Source organism: Aotus nancymaae, unplaced genomic scaffold (genome assembly GCF_030222135.1).
Source record: "Aotus nancymaae isolate 86718 unplaced genomic scaffold, 86718_ANA_hifiasm-v0.15.2.pri h1tg000062l, whole genome shotgun sequence".
NCBI classification, from domain to species: Eukaryota; Metazoa; Chordata; class Mammalia; order Primates; family Aotidae; genus Aotus; species Aotus nancymaae.
Window position 1 is genome coordinate 32,363,761 of NW_026988476.1, and position 19,619 is coordinate 32,383,379.

The following is a 19,619-nucleotide window of genomic DNA, read 5'->3' on the forward strand; positions in this document are numbered from 1 at the left end:
GTAATATCTTAGGAGTAAGGCTCTCAGCGTCATTCTTCATCTGTTCCTTAGACCTGGACTATCCATATACATTTCCTTGTATGTCCCACCTAAATCTTGTCACGCCTCTAACCAGACTTTTTGACTCCTACACCACCTCCCTCTATCTCCCTCCCTGACCCACCTGGCACATCAAATGAGCTTTCTGATCCCACCTCACACCTGGTGAGTAAGCTATGTTTTTGACTCCCAGGTTCAAGTTGAGATCTTCCTTGTTTCTTTTCTCCATTACTCCTTATATCAAGGCAGGGCTGTATTATCTCCCAGACTCCTTGGAGCAAGGGTTTATATATCGTATACCTCTTTAAATCCTCAGGACCTAGCACCGGTTCTTGTCCATAGGAGGTTCACAATTAATGTCTCTTGGTGTTATGTTTGCTCACCTCTCTGGTCTTCAAAGTACCAGGTGGGCTTTTAAAAAATTTTTATTATGAAAAAAATTTAAACATATACCAAGTTGGAAGAGCAATATATGTATCACTGATACTATTCAGCAGTTATTAAGCTTTACGCACTTGCCTACATTACCATTTTCTGAAGTATTTAAAGGCAACTTTTAGACACCATGTCATTTTAGTTCTATTCTAAAAAAATGGACTTTTCTTGTAACCACAGTGTTGTTATGACAGCTGCCAAAATTAAGATTAATTATTTGCTGTGTTCTAAAACCTTGGCCATATTCAAATTTCTCTGCTTGCTTAAAACTATTTACAGTTGGTTTTTCTTTTTTCTCTTTTTTCTCTAACACGGTTCAGCATTGAAACAGTTGGTTTTTCAAATCAAGATCCAAGTAGGATTTATATACTGCATGTATTTGTTGTTTTTTAGGTTTCTTTTAATCATTCTTTTTGTTTGATTTTTAATCATTATTTTTATTTCTTTATATTATTGATAATTACAGTTCTGTAGAATGTATATCACTTTATAGATGTATCTTTTGGTTCTGCATAATACCATTTAAATTGTTTCTCTATTCCTCATATTGCCTGTTAATAGGAAGTTTTCCCTAAAAGTGTGATTAGCTTCAGTTCAGTTTTTTAATAGGATGAAGAAATTGAGGAACAGAGTGGTCCTGTAGCCTCTTGGAGAGCTAGTCCACAGTTTCGTTTTATACCTAGAGAGCTTTTCTCTGGCTCTGAAGTCTGTAGGAGACAGTGACATTGGCCTGGTTTTTAACCTCCTTCTGTCCACAGGAAGCAGTACCTCCTATGTCTTCTGAGACAGCTTTCCTTGCCTTCACAGCGTTTTCCTGAGTTGGGATCCCTCCACCACATTACCACCTATGCCTGACCCTACTCACCAAACATCAGAGAAAACATCATCAGAAGAGCATTTGCCGCAGGCTGCTTCCTACCCTCCAAGGGCAGGGCATCTCCGCAAGAACGGCCTGCATTCCTTAGGCCATGGGCAGCACTACACAGCTAGAGCAGCCAAGGCCAGGAAGGGAGCCTCAGCTCCAGACACTTGCCTCACCATGAGTCCCAAGTCTATTGGCATCCAGGAAATGCAGAGAGTGGGTAAGCAGCCCTGTCAGATGATGAGCCAGGGCTTAGTATCTCTGAGGCAATCAGCTAACAAGCTAAAGCCAAGGGATGAACCAAAGATTCTCACCTCTACCACCCAGAACAGAAGGGCAAAGGGACTAGCAGACCCTAGCCACACACAATCTGGGTGGCAAAAAGAAGGGAACCTTGGGACCCACGAGTCTGCTATGGGAGCCAGTTGCAGTTCCCCATATCCTCATGGACCCAAGACAACGGCTGGCTGTGGAAAGGCAGTCAAGACTTTTTGGATAGAATACAAACCACCTTCTCCTAGCAGGGCATCAAAAAGGCATCAGAGGGTTCTGGCAGCTAGGGTCAGAGATATTACCAAAAAGTCCTCTCACTTGCCTCTTGGCAGTCCTTTGAAAAGACAACAAAATGCAAGGGACCCAGACACCATGGCTCCACTCACAGATTTCAGCCCAGTAGAGGATCATTCAAGAGAAAAAGACAATGATTTATCTGACACAGATAGCAGCTACTCAGTAGATTCTCTTTCGTGTGTCTTCGCCAAAGCCCTGTTAGAGCCACTAAAGCCAGAGGACCCTCAGGGGAGGAAGTGGGATTTCCCAGAGCCAGAGAACTCTGAAAGTGATGACAGCCAAATATCTGAGGACTCACTGGCTGAGAAGAGTACCAAAAGCTCGAAAGACAGGCTATTGGGCAGTCATCCCACCAATAACCATGGCCACCCTAGGATCAGAACTAGAGCTTTTGTGAGGGACTTCACTGCGCCGTCAGACAGTGACCTACTTGCTCAAACTCACAGGAGCTTTTCCTTTGATAGCCTGATTGATACTGAGGAAGAACTGGGGGAAGATCAGCCAGAAGAAGCTTTCCCTGGTTCAGCTTATGAGATACCCACAGAGACTTTTTGGCACCTGGAGAACTCCAATCTGCCTCTAATGGACCAAGAGGCAATATGCAGGCTTGGTCCCGCCAACTACAGAACAGGAGCTAGGCTGGATGCTGTCCTGCCAATGAGCAGTTCGTTTTACCTTGATCCCCAGTTCCAACCTCATCATGAGCAGGCTGAGTCACAGGTAGAGCCAAGCTACTCTGAACAACCCAACTATCTCCAAGGCGTGCAGCTTTCAAGAGAGAGCCCACTGATGTCCATGGATTCCTGGTTTTCCTGTGCCTCTAAGATTAACCCCAGCAGTCCCCCAGGAATAGTGGGTTCTTTATGTCCAAGTCCTGATGTGCAGGAATTTCAGCCCTGTGACGGAGAGAGACCTGGATACTGGCTAAATACTGAGGAACTAGAGCTATCAGGTGCAGAAACAGTTCTACCAGATAGCTCCAAACTGCACCAAGGCAGTACTGAGTTGCTCTGCAGTACAAGAGATGAGCATACAACCTCTGCTTCTGACAAATCCAGGCTATCTCTCTGGGGAATTCGAAGGCTTGTTCAACCAGGAGCTGATGGCACCTTTCAGGGCAGAGGTATCCCTGACATGACCCAGCAGGGCAGCTCTGAAGCATCCCACAATTCTAGTGTATCAAATGTGCTGGCTGCCTCTGCCACCACATTGACTCATGTAGGCAGCACCCATGAAAGGGGTTGGTCTGCCCTTCAGCAAAAGTACCTCCTTGAACTCTCTCATCCTGTTTTGGAGGCCATAGGAGAGCCCAGGCCAGCTTTCCCCTACCTTGAAGAAGACTCCAGTTCCCTGGCCCAAGCTTCTAGCAAAGAAGGAGATACTCTATTCCCATTTGGCCCTAGGGTATCTAGCAATCTGGATCTCAACAACTTTCCACTCCATCTGTCCAGAATCAGGCGTTTGAGAGCAGAGAAAGAACAGGACAGTTTAAATGCCAAATTAGAAGGTGCTTCAGATTTCTTTAACACTAGTGAGAAAGTGGTGAGTTATGATGAAACTTATTCAGCAGACTTGGAATCATTGGCTGCTTGTGAATCTACGGATGCACAAGTCTTTGCAACAGAGAACATGATACCAAATTCCGTGGCAGAAGCATGTGAACTCAAGCAGAACAACTTGGAAGAATGCCTTCAGAGTTGCAGGAAACCTAGACTGACAACTTCCTCTGATGAGTATTTTTTCCAGAAAAATGCTTGTCACAGTAATGTCACTACAGCCACCAAAGCAGACCATTGGCCTCAAGGCTGGGCTCCTCTCAGGAAAAATAGTGCAGTACAGCCAAGGCAATTAAGTTCCAACAGCCACTACTCACTAGAGGAAGAGAAGATAGATTGCCAGGAGAGCTCTAAGGAAGTAGTTAGAAGACACATAAATGTTTCCTTTGCCTTTCCTTCAGGTCCAGAGCTATACCTTCACTCTGCTCCCTGGAATCCATCCTCACTTTCCCTGCAGCCCCCTCCCTTGGAAACGTTCTATGTGACCAAAAGCAGGGATGTCCTGACAGAAACTGCCTTAGAGATTCCAACTTGCAGAGAAGTAAGGGTACCTTCCCCACCTCCCAGGGAAGGCTGGGACTTTGGTTATAACCACCAAGTTCTTCAAAATGCTTATTTGAAGAATAATTTGCCAGTGCTGTTACAAAACCAGCATTCTAAGATTGCCTCATCTCAGCAGGTCACAGCTGAGATACCAGTTTATCTGAATACCAGGGAAGTCATCAGAGAATCAGGTAAATGCCCTGGAAATATTATAGAAGAAAGCCGTAATTCAGTTTATTCTTCTGTTACTCAGAACAGACATTTTTTCCCTTCTACCAGCACAAAAGTATGTGAATTTGAAAATCAAGTTGGAATTTTAAGTAAAAAACACAGTTTTCCAGCACTTAAGGGAGAAGAAGCCACTGTTCAGTCCTGTTGCAGTGCTTCCTCAGACAGCACTGTGTCTGGGAAGCCTCTCACCCTCTTTTGTGAATCTGAGGCAGGCAAGGAAGAAGAGCTGGATCCAAATACAGTTCTGAGGCAGACCATCAGTGTAGGCCATGAGAAAGACATGCCAGGGGAAAGTGCTGTTTCTTTGAAGTCCAGATCAGTATATCATAGAGTAAGCAGCCCAGTGATGGTGGCCCAGGATGAGAGTCCAACCCCTAAGTGGGAAGGGAAAAATGAAACTAGGCTTTTTGTAAAAGCTCTTCATCCCAAAGATAGCTCAGAAGAGGTTAAGCTTCCAGGTACAAAGCCTGCATATGAAAAGTTCCGGTTAGTTACATGCCCTCAGGAAAGAAACCCCAGTGAATGCAAGAGCCCTGGAAAGTCACAAGAAATGTTAAATCCCAAAGGAGAACCTTCTGTAAAGAAACAGAATAAAAGAGTTAATAATACTGATGAAATGCCTAGGCTAATTAGGAGTGTAATGCAGTTGGAAAATGGCATCTTAGAAATTGAATCCAAGCAGAGTAAGCAGTTTCATGCTTCCCACACACCGGGCGTCAATAAGGAGTTTGTGTTCCAGGACCAGAAGGAGCAGGAGAAGACTGACCATGCCCTTAGGCCAGACAGCTCTGGAAATGCTTTGCCCTCTAAGGATCAGCTGTCTTCTCCAAGACAGACAGATGTTACTGTCATTAGGGATAGTGAGGCTGGAGAGATGGAGGTTAACAACGCTGGGAACCATCCCCAGGTCCAGAAAACCACTGTAAACCCCCTCAGGTCAAGGGAAGGTGTACAAGAGAATGAACCTGTGAGAGAGCACACCCACCCAGCTGGATCAGACAGATCCTCCAGGGACACTTGTGCTTCTTTAGGGACACACACAACTTTCAGAGAGTTCACCAACACTTTTCTTCACCCGGAGAGAATGAAAGCATTGGCTAGAGCTCTGCCATTGCAGCCCAGGCTGGAAAGGTCCTCTGAAAATGATGGGCAATTGGTAAAAGCATCAGCAAGTCTCAAAGGGCAGCCTTGGGGCTTAGGAAGTCTTGAGGAATTGGAGACTGTGAAAGGTTTTCAGGAAAGCCAAATTGCTGAACACATAAGTAGTTCCAATCAAGATTGGGCCCCAAGAGACCCTGGAAACTGCTCTGTAGCCAGTGGACATGCTCAATCAGAGTGGGTACTTAGCAGCGCCTCGCTGGAGGAAGCCGGTCCCCCGGTGCTTGGGTGCCAACCCGTAGGCAACCAAGAGGAACCAAAAGCTCAAGATAAAGTTGAAGAAATGCCAATGCAAAGGGGAGGCAGCCTACAGGAAGAAAATAAAGTGACTCAGAAACTTCCTAGTCTCAGCCAGCTTTGTAGGGATACATTTTTCAGCCACAAAACTGTCAGCCCATTTCTAAGCCAGACAGAATTCTCTACAGCTCCTTCTCACCAAGACCTGAGTAATACCTTGCCCTTGAATTCTCCAAGGCTGCCAAGAAGCTGTCTTCATGCACCTGATGCTCTAGGCATCTCTTCACTTGACTGTGTGCTGGATCTCACAATGTCAAAAACTCACAATAGTCCCTTGGTAACTGGAGTAGAGCATCAAGACCAGAGTGCAGAGACCAAAAGCCACAGCCTTGAGGGAAATGTTAAAGGGGGTTCCTCTGAGGCACACACTGCCTGGTGTGGGTCTGTGAGATCCATGGCCGTGGTTTCTCATAGTCAATCTGGCATACCAGAGAGCGTTCCTTTGGGGACAGAGGACAGGATCTCAGCAAGCAGCAGCCCCCAAGACCAAGGAAGGGACCTCAGAATCACCTTAATGGGTTTCAGTACCAGCAAAGATTTTGCTTCTGAAGGCAAGGTGGCTGTACAAAAAGAAATAGGAGTCAGTTCACTGAACAAGGTCTCTAGACAGCCTGAAAAGAGGGTCAACTTCTCTTTGGAAGAGGATAATGACCAAGGCAGCGAGCCAAGGCAGAAGGCAGAGAAGGAGACTGAAGACCTCAGACTAACCAGCGGTGTTTTCTTAGCATCTGCTTCCCTGCCGAGGATGCCCAATCCAGAACCTAGGCCGTTGGAGCCCTTTGATCATGCATCCATGTGCCTGGCCATCTTGGAGGAGATCAGACAGGCAAAGGCCCAGAGAAAGCAGCTTGATGACTGTGTAGCCAGGGGCATAGTCCTTTCTTACTGTGAAACTTTACTAGAACCTGAGTGTTCTTCAAGCGTTGCTGGTAGGCCTCAGTGTAAACAAATAGACCAGTCATCATCAGATTGGACCAGGAATGAGGGTGAAGTACTGGGATTTCATATGGCATCTCTGTCTGCTGAACAAAAGCTTCTGTCAACTGATGAGAGGAAAGACCAGGGCACATCTCTGTTTGCAGACAGCTTTCAACCTCTGCCCGATACTGGAACTGACAGAGAGCCATCGCATCCTGTGCAGGCTTTCTCCCATGCTGCCCCTGCTCTAGACAAAAAACATTGTACCGGAGAACTGAGGCAGTTCGCGGGAGCTGGTGAACAGTTTTTATGTCACTCTAGTTCTTCTGAAATCATAGAGAAAAAGAAAGATGCAACCAGAACACTTCCCTCTGCTGATCCTTTGGCCCCAGACAGTCTTTATTTAGCACCTGTGGAGGGGGTCAGGAGGGTAGTATCAAAAATGGTAGTGGCTGCCTTATCTTCTCAGGCCCCTTGTGATGATCCTAGAGTAACTCTGCATGAGCTAAGTCAGGCAGTTCCACAGGAGACTGCAGAGGGCCCTGGCAGTCAGGACAGCAGCCCAGAGCATCAGGAACCCAGAACTCTAGACACCACATATGGAGAAGTTTCAAATAATTTGTTAATGACTACACAGGGAGAAAAAACAGCCCATTTTGAAAGTCAATCTGTGATCTGTGATGTTCAGAAGTCTACAAGTCCCTCAGGGCCTAAGCAAGACCATCTCCAATGCCCTGAGGCTTCCACTGGCTTTGAAGAAGGGAGGGCAAGTCCCAAACAAGATACTCTTCTGCCTGGAGCTCTGACAAGGCTTGAACTGGAAGCTCCCACACAGCAGTGTGTGAAGTGGAAGGAGAGTGTTGGGTCTGGGTTGACAGAAGTCTGCAGGACTGGCAGCAAACAGTCCAGGCTGACTCCACTGCCATATCAAAGATCTAGCCCAAGTCCTGAGGGAATTGGGGAGGGAGCCCCATGCAGATACCCAAGAGAAGCTTTAGATTGCCCAGTCTTCTCAAGGAACACTGAAGGCAGCAGGACTCTCAGCCCGTCTAGAGGAGAAGAGAGCAGAACTCTTCCTTGCCAACAGCCATCCAGTTCTCAGCCAGTTACTACTCATGCTGACTCCTCCCATTTTTCTATTTTACTGTGTTATAGAGGTGGAGACCTGGGGAAGGAGCTTTTCAAGGTTGCCCCACATTCTATCCACCCACCCTGTGTAGCACCTTCCAGGGCCTTTGAAATGGATGAGAGAGGAGAGATCTCTTCTAGGGGACCTGACATGCCCTTGACACATGGCCTTGAGCCCAAAGATGTTAACAGGGAATTTAGGCCAACGGAGAGCAACACTTGTGAGCGTTCTACTGTGGCTGCTGTCCTATCTCGAGCTCAAGGCTGCAGCTCCCCTTCTGCCCCTGACGTGAGGACAAGTTCCTTCAGCCACTCAGCTACTGATAGAAGTGTAGGGTTAATAGGGGTTCCTGAGAAAAATGTTGCTGAGAAGCTAGCAAGCACAGAACTGGAGACTGCCTCTTTCACTGCTGGCATGCACGCTGAGCTACTGAGGCAGTTTAGGGACAGCTCTCTAGATGATCAGAATGCACAGGTGTTGCAAACCAATCCAGGACCACCTGCAACAACTCAGGGACCACACGCCCTGGATTTAAGTGAAGGGTCTGCTGAGAGTGAGTTGGTGGCAGAGCCACAGCATGGATGTTTAGAAAATACCACCAGATGTCTTTTAGAAAAGCCACAATTTCCCACTGAGTCAAGGGATAACAATTGCTTGGATTTCCAAACCAAGTTTGTAGCAAAGTTAAAACATACCTGCAGCCCCCAGGATAACAGTCCCTGGGAGAAAGAAGAGCAGCAGAGAGACCAGGCTTCAGGTGGTGCTGACGGCTTCGCCCAGTGTGTGAATCCCCCTCCTTCTGATAAAGGTGGCTCAGCTGGCCGTCAGATTTTAGATGCTGGGAGAGAGGAGGTGGCTGTGGCCAAGCCCCTTATGTCCAAGATTTTATCAGAGGGTTTCAAAGACCCAGCCACTGTGCTTTTGAGGCAAAATGAAACACCACAGCCTGTTGCTCAGAGGCCTGGCCACCTCTGTACTGGCAGGGAGCAGCCAGCCCCCAACCACAGGTGTTCACTTCCTGTGATTGCAGTCTTCTCTGGCCCCAAACACTCCAAGTCCCCTCCCACACCACAGTTCTCAGTTGTCAGCTCTTCTCGTTCTCTTCAGGAGCTGAACTTGAGTAGTGTGGAGCCTCCTTCCCCTACAGAAGAGGATACACAGGGGCCTAACAGATTGTGGAACTCACATCTCAGGGGCTATTCCTCAGGAAAGTCGGTGGCAAGAACATCTCTGCAGGCTGAGGACTGCAATCAGAAAGGCTCGTCTCACTTGGATGATGATACTGCTGATCACAGGCCCCCGAAGCCTGCCACCCCTCCTTATCCAATGCCTTCCACTCTCTCATGCATGCCAACCCCTGATTTCGTGACCAGCTGGATGTCTGGTACTTTGGAACAGGCCCAACAGGGAAAGCCAGAAAAACTGGGTGTACAGGTTAGGCCAGAAAATTGGTGCTCTCAGATGGACAAGGGAAAGTTGCACTTTGGCTCCAGTGACATCAATCCCTATGCACTGTCCCAGCATCCAGAAGAGCCTGCGCATATCGGCTGGAAACCACATGTGTTTGGCAGTGTAGTCAATGTTTCCTGCAGCCAGAAGCCCCAGGGCCTGACACCATCAAATGTGGTCCAGTGTTCCAGCATGGACAATGGCCTAGAAGACCAGAACTCCCCCTTCCACTCCCACCTCAGCACTTACGCCAATACTCAGGACCTGTCAAGCACACACAGCAGCAGTGAGAATGCCCAAGGTTCAAATGAGGCCTGGGAAATATTCTCAGGGACTTCTTCAACTGTCTTAGGAAACCCCCACATCCTGACTAGCCCTGAAGCAATAGCCCCCACTTCGGGTCATGACAGAAGACCCCAGTTCAGGGGCCCTTCTAGTGAAGTAGACTGTCTGAGGAGTAAGCCCCCTGTGGCTGAAGGAGGTGCTTCAGGTCCAGTGGATGAGATTATGCTGCTGTATCCATCAGAGGCAGGCTGTCCTGTGGTACAGACCAGGACAAACACATTCAAACAGGGCACACAGACCCTCAGCAGCAGGCGTCACTGGAGCAGCACTGATGTCTCCTTTACTCAGCCTGAAGCCAGCGCAGTGTCAGCCTCTGATCTGGCCTCATGGACCAGCATGCACAATCTGTCTCTCCACCTCTCACAGCTCCTGCATAGTACCTCAGAGCTGCTAGGGAGTCTCTCCCAGCCAGGTGTGGCCAGAAGGGAGCAGAACACCAAGAGGGACATCCTAGATGAAGCCCCAAAGGCCCTTATGATGGATGGCTCTACTCAGACCACCGTGGATGAGGGCAGCCAGACTGACCTCGCCTCACCCTCTCTGTGCCTCCAGGCTTCAGTGGCCAAACCTCAGGAAGTCAATGTGATCCTTGAAGGGCTGGGCTCAGATATCTCAACCATGTCTCAAGAAAAGGGAGATGTACCAGGGGTACCTCAGAAGAGAGAGGCAGAGGAAACAGCATGGAAAATGGCACAGCCCCCGTATCATCAGGGAGAAAGCACTCCCTGCAAGCCCCAGAGCCCTCCAATACCCTCATCCCACTTGAGGTTTCAGAAAGCCTCCCTTGGACAGCATCTTCCTTCTGTGAGCCCCTCCGTTTCGGATGCTTTCCTGCCTCACAGCTCCCAGCCAGAGGAATCTCCTTGCATAGTTGTCAGCCCCTCTCACTCCCCAGGGCTCTTTCCCAGTACTTCCGAATACCCTGGGCACCCTAGGGTCCAGAAGAAGTTGGGCCCCCCAAGTGCTTTGTTGGTGGACAGGGCCTCTTCCCCAATCCTCACTCTTAGTGCCAGCACCCAAGACCCGGGTCTTCCCCTAAGCTTTTTGACCCTTTCAGCCCCCTCAGCTCACCCTGTTGAAGACCACCAGAAGCTTGACTCCAGCCCAGACCCTGTTGGTGCCCCAAGGACTCCAATGGATAATTATTCCCAACCCACTAGTGAGTCAGGTGGCTCCCAGAGAGGTAGAAGTTCATTACAAAGGAATGACAGGAGGACCTTCCTTGAGCTGGACTCCCTGCACGGCCCACAACAGAGTCCAAAATTCCAAGTTAGTTTCTTAGGGCAGCCCCCTCAGCAGCTTCAGCCCAGGACCACTATCAGGGTCCAAAGCAGACTGCTACCACCACCACTGAGGCAGAGGAGCCAGATGCTGGCCGATAGCTTTGTGCCTGAGGAGGTGGCTTCCCCAGAGCATGGCCCACTGAGCGGTAGGGAGCCAGGTCAGTGGCAGAGCATGACAGAAAATGGAGGTGAGGGTTCAGCATCTCCGGTGGAACTGCAGTGCACTCTGGACCTTTCCTCTTCATGGAGAGGCCTCCAGCACCTCAGTCCCTGCCCTGTCTCTGAGTTGACTGCAGGGCTCCGAGGTTCTGCCTTGGGTCTGCCTCAGGCCTGCCCACCTGAGGGGCTGCTGTGCCAAAGTTGCCAGATGTGCATGGCCCCTGAGCCCCAGCACCACAGTCTGAGGGACCTCCCAGTGCATAATAAATTTAGTAACTGGTGTGGGGTTCAGAAGGGCTCTCCTAGTGGGTTGGACTTGACTGAAGAGCAGGGGGCCAGCTGTGATCTCAACTCTGAAAAGCAGGAACAGAGCCCCCCACAACCTCCTAATGACCACAGCCAGGATCCTGAGTGGTCCCAAAGGGAGCAGATCCCCCTGCAAGTTGGGGCCCAGAACATCTCACTCAGCGTGGAACTCACAGAAGCAAAACTGCACCACGGCTTTGGGGAGGCAGATGCCCTGCTCCAGGTACTGCAGAGTGGAACAGGGGAGGTGCTTGCTACTGATGAACCTGTGATATCCACCTGGAAGGATCTCTATGTGCGGTAAGGGCCTCAGCCTGGGGTTGGGAGGAGAAGGGGTAGGCTGAAAGGAAAGAACCCAAGAAAGCTAATAGCGTGCTGTTCCCTCTGCCTTTGTACATCTCTGGGATCTTCTAGGGGTCATAGATAGATCTTAAAGCAAAGGGCATTCAGGGTCAGCTTCAGTGAATCATATTTTGCCTCAGGAAAAAAGATGCCGTTGAGACCCTCAGGAGAGAGCGGGCTAAGCGACTTCGGAACTTCAGCCAGACTCGAAGCCTTAGCCCCCAGAAACAACTGAGCCTCCTGCCCAGCAAAGATCGCCTCATCCGGGATCTTGACTTGCCCAGCAGACGCCGAGAATACTTGCAGCAACTGAGGAAGGATGTTGTGGAGACCACCAGGTAGGGTGGACCCAGAACCCTGATGGAAGCAGGGTCTGTTGAGGGAGGGGAGTGTGGGAGCAGGAGCTGAAATTTTAGTATCCTAGAGGGTTCTCTATACCTGTCGACAAGTGGAGGTGGCTGTGAGAGACAGGGTAAATGGAAAGACGACATAGGAGAAAATGGAGTGAGGGAGGGGTGGGCAGAGATAAGGCACAGGAAAGGATGGACAGAAGGTTTCTGACAGGCTGTGCGGGTTTGCAGGTCTGGGTCTCAAAGTGGCTTGGTTCTCTCTGTCCAGCAACCTCTCCTGAGGATAAAAAATCAAACTTTAAAACCCTGTGGGCAAATGGAGGATGAGCCTTTTAAGAAGGTGGTATCACCCAAACTAGCCTCAGGTGGGCAGACCAGGGCTGTCACCCACCCACCATGTTAGAGTGTATCTTTCCACCCTGTGATCTTCCTCAGGAGCCCAGAGTCAGTGTCAAGGTCTGCTCACCCAGCCTTTGACATAGAGCTGATGCTGCGAGACTACCAGCAGGCCCGTGAGGAAGCCAAGTTGGAGATTGCCCGTGCTCAAGACCGACTGCGGGAGCAAACTAAACAAGAGAAGCTGAGAATCCACCAGCAGATCATTTCCCAGCTATTGAGGGTGTGGAGTGGGGCGAGCCTCTGATTTTAGGATAAGCCTGGACCTCAGACTTGTCCACTTTCACTGTGGCTGCCTCTGAGTCTTGGGACATACATAACATTTGGAGGAGGCTGTGGGACCCCTGATGTCAACTCAAAGCTGGGCTGACTCTCTTTTTACATAATGAGACCAGCTTCTGTCCCCAGGCCAAAGCCTGGGAGGAAGAGGCTTTGGTGTGAAGTGCGGGGTGTGGGGAAATAAGAGCAGCAGTGGCTTTAAGGAAGCCGAGGCATGTGAGGCTAAGTCAGAGGGTCCCTTGGAGGTGGGTGAAGGAATAGTAGAGGTGAGCAGGGAAGGGGTGGGCAGGAGAGGGCACAGCCAGTGAAGGTGCATCAGAAGCTGGTTGATGGTGATGTATCCTTCCTAGGAAAAGGAAAAACTACATACCTTGGCCAACTCCAGTTCCCTGTGCACCAGCTCTAGTGGAAGCCTCTCATCTGGTATGACCTCTGGCTATAATAGCAGCCCAGCCTTGTCAGGCCAGCTCCAGTCCCCAGAGAATGTGGTGAGTAGGCAGTTGTTGGGAAGGAGCCAGGGGCCTGGACTGCTGAGGCAAGAGTCTGGGCAGGACGCTGTGCTTCCTGGAGGCCGCTGCTGACATGAGCCCTTCTCATGTGCAGGCCTTTGGTTTTCCCTTTAGTTTTGCCTCTCACTCCTTCTGTTTATCTGTTCATTCAACAAATGTTTTGTGGTCATTGTTTTAGGATACAGCGGTGAGCAAAACCGTTCTCGTCCTTAGACTGAGGGATAAATACTAACAACTGATTTATTATTGAGTTGTTGTTGCAGTAAATTGTTTGAAGGAGGGTTGCTAAATCAGCATAAAACCAGGGGTCTGATGTAGTCTGAAAGGTCATGGAGATGCTCCAAAGAGAATGTGTTTAAACTGAGACTAAAAGGATAAGAGGTAGTTAATGCAGTAAAAGCTTAGTGCTGCTGTTATGAGGTGAGATGTGGGCCTAGCAAGTCAGTCTTGGAGGATGAAGAGTTTGAGGAACTAAGTGAAGGTTAGTATGGTTGGAATGTAAAGAGTGAGTTGGGAAAATGACATGAGAAGGGACTAGAAAATCGTGCGGACTATAATGAGAGTTCTGGCCCCTTTCTAATCCATCTCATTGTATTACTTCCCAAAAGTGAAAAAGCTGCTGAAAGTAATAGAAACCTTTTAAGTAGGGGAGTAGAATGACTGGATTGTAAGAAAAGGAGGCAGGAGCAGCTGTGGGAGACCTACTATATGACCATGGCAGGGTTGAGAGAGATGATTGCTTCGTTTAGGGCACTGCCAGTGAAGATGAACAGAGGTGGATGAAGTGGAGACAGAGCATATACAGGACTTGGTGACATGGGTGTTAGAGTAAGGAAGAGCGGGGAGTTGAGAACAGCACACACTTTTGACTTGAGCAGCTGAAGGGTGGTGACGTGAACAATGACAAGGAACACTGGAGGGAGAACTAGGTTTTGTGTGAAAGATGATGAGTTTAGATTTGTACTTACTGAGTTGAAGGTGCATGTGAGAAATCCAGGTGGAGCAGTTGGAAATACAGAGCTCATAGGTGAGATCTGGCTGGGGATAAACATTTGAAATTCATTTTACAAATAAAACTTCATCTAATAAAATAATATTTAAAAAATAGCAAAGAACATCCAGTGTCAGGTGCATGTTTGAGTCTCCTATTTGCCTTCCCCAGAAGCAGTCATTTATCCCAGTTTGGTATGTATTTCCAGGGATGATGTATATACATCTTTTTGTAAAGTGCATGAATGGAAGTATACTGTACTCACTTTCTCACTTTGCTTTTTCTCTTAAAAACATCTTTTGACTATCATTGCATCAGTAAATCTGGTGCTGACTTCTTTTTTGTTGTTTTTATTTTAAGAGGCAGGTTTTTTTCCTTCTAAATATCGCAGTAGGTTCAGAAAAAAATATAAAAATTAAAAAAAAATTTTTTTTAAAGAGGCAGGTTTTTGCCATGTTACCCAGATTGGTTTCAAACTTCTGAGCTCAAGCTCTCTGCCCACCTAGGCCTCCTAAAATGCTGGGATTACAGGTGTGAATCACCATGCCTGGCCTTCTTTTTAACAGCTGAATAGTGTTTCTTTTTTTCTCTTTTATTGCATGTTTTTAAATTTGATGTTTTATATAGATAATATATTCATGTAGCAGAAAGGGCACAAATATATACACATACAGGTTAAGCATCCCTAATCCAAATATCAGAAATTCAGAATACTCCAAAATCTAAAACTTTTTGAACACCATGACACCACAAGTGGAAAATTCTGCACCTGACTTCATGTAACAGGTTGAGTTGAAACACAGTCAAAACTTGGTTTCATGCACAAAATTATTTAAAACATTGTATTAAATTACCATCAGGCTGTGTGTATAAGGTATATTTGTAATATAAATTATATGTTTTGACATGGATCCTATCCCCACATATCTTCTTATGCATATGCAACTATTCCAAAATCCAAAAGAATTCAAAATCCAAAGCACTTCTGGTCCCAAGAATTTTGGATAGGGGGTACTCAGCCTGTAAAAGGGATACAGGGAAATACCTGTCCCTGCCCTCAGTCTACCTAGTTCTTCTCCCTTATCCCACTCAAGGAAAGCAGTGTTGTTTCTTGGACGGTATCCTCCTAGGTGTCTTTATGCATATAAAATAAAGCCTATTATTCCACTGTCCTATACCTTATTTTTTTTTTCACTCAGTATAATTTGGAATTCTTTCTATTTGAATATGCAGAGAACTTCCTCATTTTTTTCATTGCTGCATAGCATTCCATTGTAGGGTTGCACTGTAATTTATTTAACCAGTATTCTAACTTGGGTTGTTTTCAGACTTTTGCTGTTATCAGCAATACTGCAGTGAATAACTTTATGCATATATTGTTTTATACATAGGTAAATATATCTGTGGGATAAATTCCCAGAAGGACACTTGTACAACGAGTTTATACATTTAAAATTTTGACAGATACTATTTTCTCTCACACATGAGCTAATTTATACTCCCACCAGTAATAGCTGAGAGTTTACCTTTTTCCACACTCTCACCAGCATGTTATCAAATGTTTGGATTTTTTGCTGAAAAATTATATCTCATTTTTCTCATATGCTTAAATATTTTTATTTCCTTTTTCATGAGCCATCTGGTCATATCCTTTGCTCATTTCTCTTTTTCTCTTACCAATTCAAGAGTTCTTTATATTTTAGCAAGAATAGTCCTCTGACTGATAAGAACTATAAATATTTTTTCCCAGTGCTTTATTCTCTTTTGACTTTGCTTGTTTTGTTTGGGGCTGTGCAGACAGATATATTTGTCAGTTTTCCTTGTATGGTATCTAGGTTATAAGTAATAATTAGAAACAGATTCTTCAATTCAAAATTATGAAGAATTTTCTGCATGGTTTCTTCTAGAACTTCTGTGGTTTATTTTTCATATTTAAATCTTTGTTCCTTTTGGAGTCATTTTCATATGAGGTATGGATCCGATTGTGTTCTTTCCAGATGGCTACCCCATTGTCCCCTTAATGCTTGTTAGACAGTTTATCTTTGTATAATCAGTTTAAGGTGTCCCATTTCCTCATACCAAGGCTTAGAATAGATTCTACCCTGTGGTAGTGTTAGTCCACCACTACCCTCATTGCTCTTCTCTTTCTGAGCTTTACCAGAGTATTGTTTCTTGTTGATTTAAAAATTGTCTTATTTTATTATAATTAACACAAAATATTGTAAATATTTGTGAGGTATAGTATAATGTTTCAATACACGTATACATTACATAATCAAATCAGGCAATTAGCATATCCATCACTGTAAACATTTATCATTTCTTTGTGGTGATAACATAAAATCCTATCTTCTAACCATCTTGATATATATATTACATTATTATTAGCTATAATCGCCTGATTGTGTAATAGAAAACTAGAATTTATTCTTCCTTTCTAATTTCGTACCTGTTGACCAACCACTCTCCGTCCCCCTCTCCCTGATCCCCTCCCCAGCCTCTGGTAACCACTATTCTACTCTCTCCTTCTATCAGATCAACTTTTTAATTTTTATTATTTATTTACTTATTTTTGAGACAGAGTCTCACTCCATTGCCCAAGCTGGAGTGCAGTGGCGTGATCTGGGCTCACTGCAACCTCCACCTCTCGGGTTCAAGCGATTCTCATGCCTCAGCCTCCCGAGTAGCTGGAATTACAAGCCCCCACCACCACACCCAGCTAATTTTTGTATTTTTAGGAAAGACGAGGTTTCATCATGTTGGCTAGGCTGGTCTTGAACTCCTGACCTCAGGTGATCTATCCATCTCGGCCTCTCAAAGCACTGGGATTACAGGCATGAGAGATCAACTTTTTTAGATTCTGCATATGAGTAAGATCATGTGGTGGTTGTCTGTCTGTGCCTGGTGTCTTTCACTTGGCATAATGTCCCTGGATTTATCCATGTTGCTACAAATGACAGAATTTTATTCTGTTTTATGGCTGAATAATATTCAAAGGTGTATATATACACAGCAAACATTAATAGATTTCTTCGCCCATTCATTCGTAAGCGTTTAGGTTGATTTCATCTCTTGGTTATTGTGAGTTGCTGCAATAAATATGAGCGTGTAGATATCTATTTGATATACTGATTTCATTTTCACTAGCTATATACCCAGTGGTGGAATTGCTGGATCATATGGTAGTTCTGCTTTAGTTTTTTGAGAAACCGTCATACTGTTTGCCATAATGGCTGTATTGATTCACATTCCTACCAACAGTGTATAAGAGTTCCCCTTTCTCCACATCCTTAACAGCATTTGTTGTTTTTTGTTTATTTATTTTTTTTTTTAGTGTTAATTTTTTTTTTAATTGTACTTGAAGTTCTCAGGTACATGTGCAGATCTTGCAGGATTGTTGCATAGGTACACACATGCCATGGTGGTTTGCTGTCTCCATCCCCCCTGTCACCTACATGGACATTTTTCCTAGTGTTATCCCTCCCCAACCTCCCCACCCCTGCTGTCCCTCCTGTAGCCCCCCACCCACCAACAGACCGCAGAGTGTGATGTTCCCCTCCTATGCCCATGTGTTCTCATTGTTGAACACCCGCCTATGAGTGAGAACATGCGGTGTTTGGTTTTCTGTTGTGTCAGTTTGCTGAGAGTGATGGCTTCCAGATTTATCCATGTCCCTACAAAGAACACAAACTCAATGATTTTTATGGCTGCATAGTATTCCATGGTGTATATGTGCCACATTTTCTTTGTCCAAACTATCATTGAATGATCGAACTAATTTACCCTCCCGCCAACAGTGTAAAAGTGATCTCCGCTCACTGCAACTTACGCCTCGATTCAAGCGATTCTCCTGTCTCAGCCTCCCAAGTAGCTGGGATTACAGGCATGCACCACTACACCCAGCTAATTTTGTATTTTTAGTAGAGATAGGGTTTCACCATGTTGGTCAGGCTGGTCTCAAACTCCTGACCTCAGGTGATCTACCTGCCTTGGACCCCCAAAGTGCTGGGATTACAGGTGTGAGCCACTGCACCTGGCCTTGTTGAAGATTTTCTCTTTTTTTTTTTTTTGAGACAGAGTCTCGCACTGTTGCTTGGGCTGGAGTGCAATGACATGATCTCGGTTCACTGCAAATTCCACCTCCTGGGTTCACACAATTCTCCTGCCTCAGCCTCCCGAGTAGCTGGGATTACAGGAGCCTGCCACCGCACCTGGCTAATTTTTTGTATTTTTTTGTAGAGACGGGGTTTCACTATGTTGGCCAGGCAGGTCTCGAACTCCTGACTTCATGATCCACCCGCCTTGGCCTCCCAGAGTGCTGGGATTACAGGCGTGAGCCACCACGCCCAGCCAAGGATTTTTAAAACCTATGTTCATCAGGGATATTGGCATGTCGTTTTACTTTTTGTTGTGTCCTTGTCTGATTTTGATTTCAGGGTAATGCTTGTCTTGTAGAGTGAGTTAGGAAGTATTCCCTACCTTCATTGTTTTGGAATAGTTTGAGCAGAATTTGTACTACTTTTTTAAATGTTTGGTAGACTTCAGCAGTGAAGCCTTCAGGTCCTGGGCTGCTTTTTGATGGGAGACTTAATACTGCATTAGTCTCATTACTTTTTGTTGGGTCTGTTCAGGTTTTCTGTTTCTTCATGATTCAATCTTGGCAAGTTGTATGTACCCAGGAATTTATCAATTTTTTTTCTAGGTTTTTAAATTTATTAGCATGTAGTTGTTCATAATAGTATCCTATGATCTTTTATATTTCTGTGGTACTAGTTTTGTTGTTTTATTTTATTTTGTTTGAGACAGGATCTCACTCTGTTGCCCAGGCTGGAGTGCAGTGGCATGATCTTGGCTCATTGCAACTTCCACTTTCTGGGCTCAAGCGATTCTGCAGCCTCAGTCTCCTGAGTACCTGGACTTAATTTTGTATTTTTTTGTAGAGACCAGGTTTCGCCTTGTTTCCCATACTAGTTGCAAACGCCTGACCTCAAAGCGATTCTCCCACCTCCCAAAGTGCTGGGATTACAGGCATGAACCACCATGCCTGGTTGTGGTATCAGTTGTAACGTCTCTTTTTTCGTCTCTGATTTTATTTATTTGATCTTCTCTTTTTACCTTAGTCTAGCTAAAGATTTCTCTATTTTGTTTATCTTTTCAAAAAAACAACTTTAATTAATTTGTATATTTTTTAGTTTCTGGTCTTTTTCTTTTGTTTGTTTTTTGAGACTGAGTCTCACTCTGTTGCCCAGGCTGGAGTGTAGTAGCATGATCTTGGCTCACTGCAACCTCCGCTTTCTGTGTTCAAGCAATTTTCTTGCCTCAGCTGGGATTACAGGCATGCACTAGCATGCCCAGCTAATTTTTGTATTTTTTAATACAGTCTATTGCCATGTTGGCCAGGCTGCAGGCTGGTCTCAAACTCCTGACCTCAGATGATCCCCCACGTTATTTAATGGTCTTCTTTGTCCTTCT

At 46.0% G+C, this 19,619-nt stretch overlaps 1 protein-coding gene across 5 annotated transcripts in view; it reads left to right on the forward strand.

The window, feature by feature from the left end:
* STARD9 (StAR related lipid transfer domain containing 9) overlaps nt 1–19,619 on the forward strand; it is a 185,469-nt gene that overhangs the window by 141,051 nt on the left and 24,799 nt on the right. For 4 of the 5 annotated variants that reach the window (XM_012442239.2, XM_064365953.1, XM_064365952.1 and 1 more), the window contains 4 exons: nt 1,282–11,580; nt 11,763–11,960; nt 12,408–12,591; nt 12,998–13,135. In XM_012442239.2, coding sequence (XP_012297662.2) covers nt 1,282–11,580; nt 11,763–11,960; nt 12,408–12,591; nt 12,998–13,135 — 10,819 coding nt within the window. The remainder of the gene's footprint in view (nt 1–1,281; nt 11,581–11,762; nt 11,961–12,407; nt 12,592–12,997; nt 13,136–19,619) is intronic. The other variant, XM_064365951.1, reaches the window with a different exon arrangement.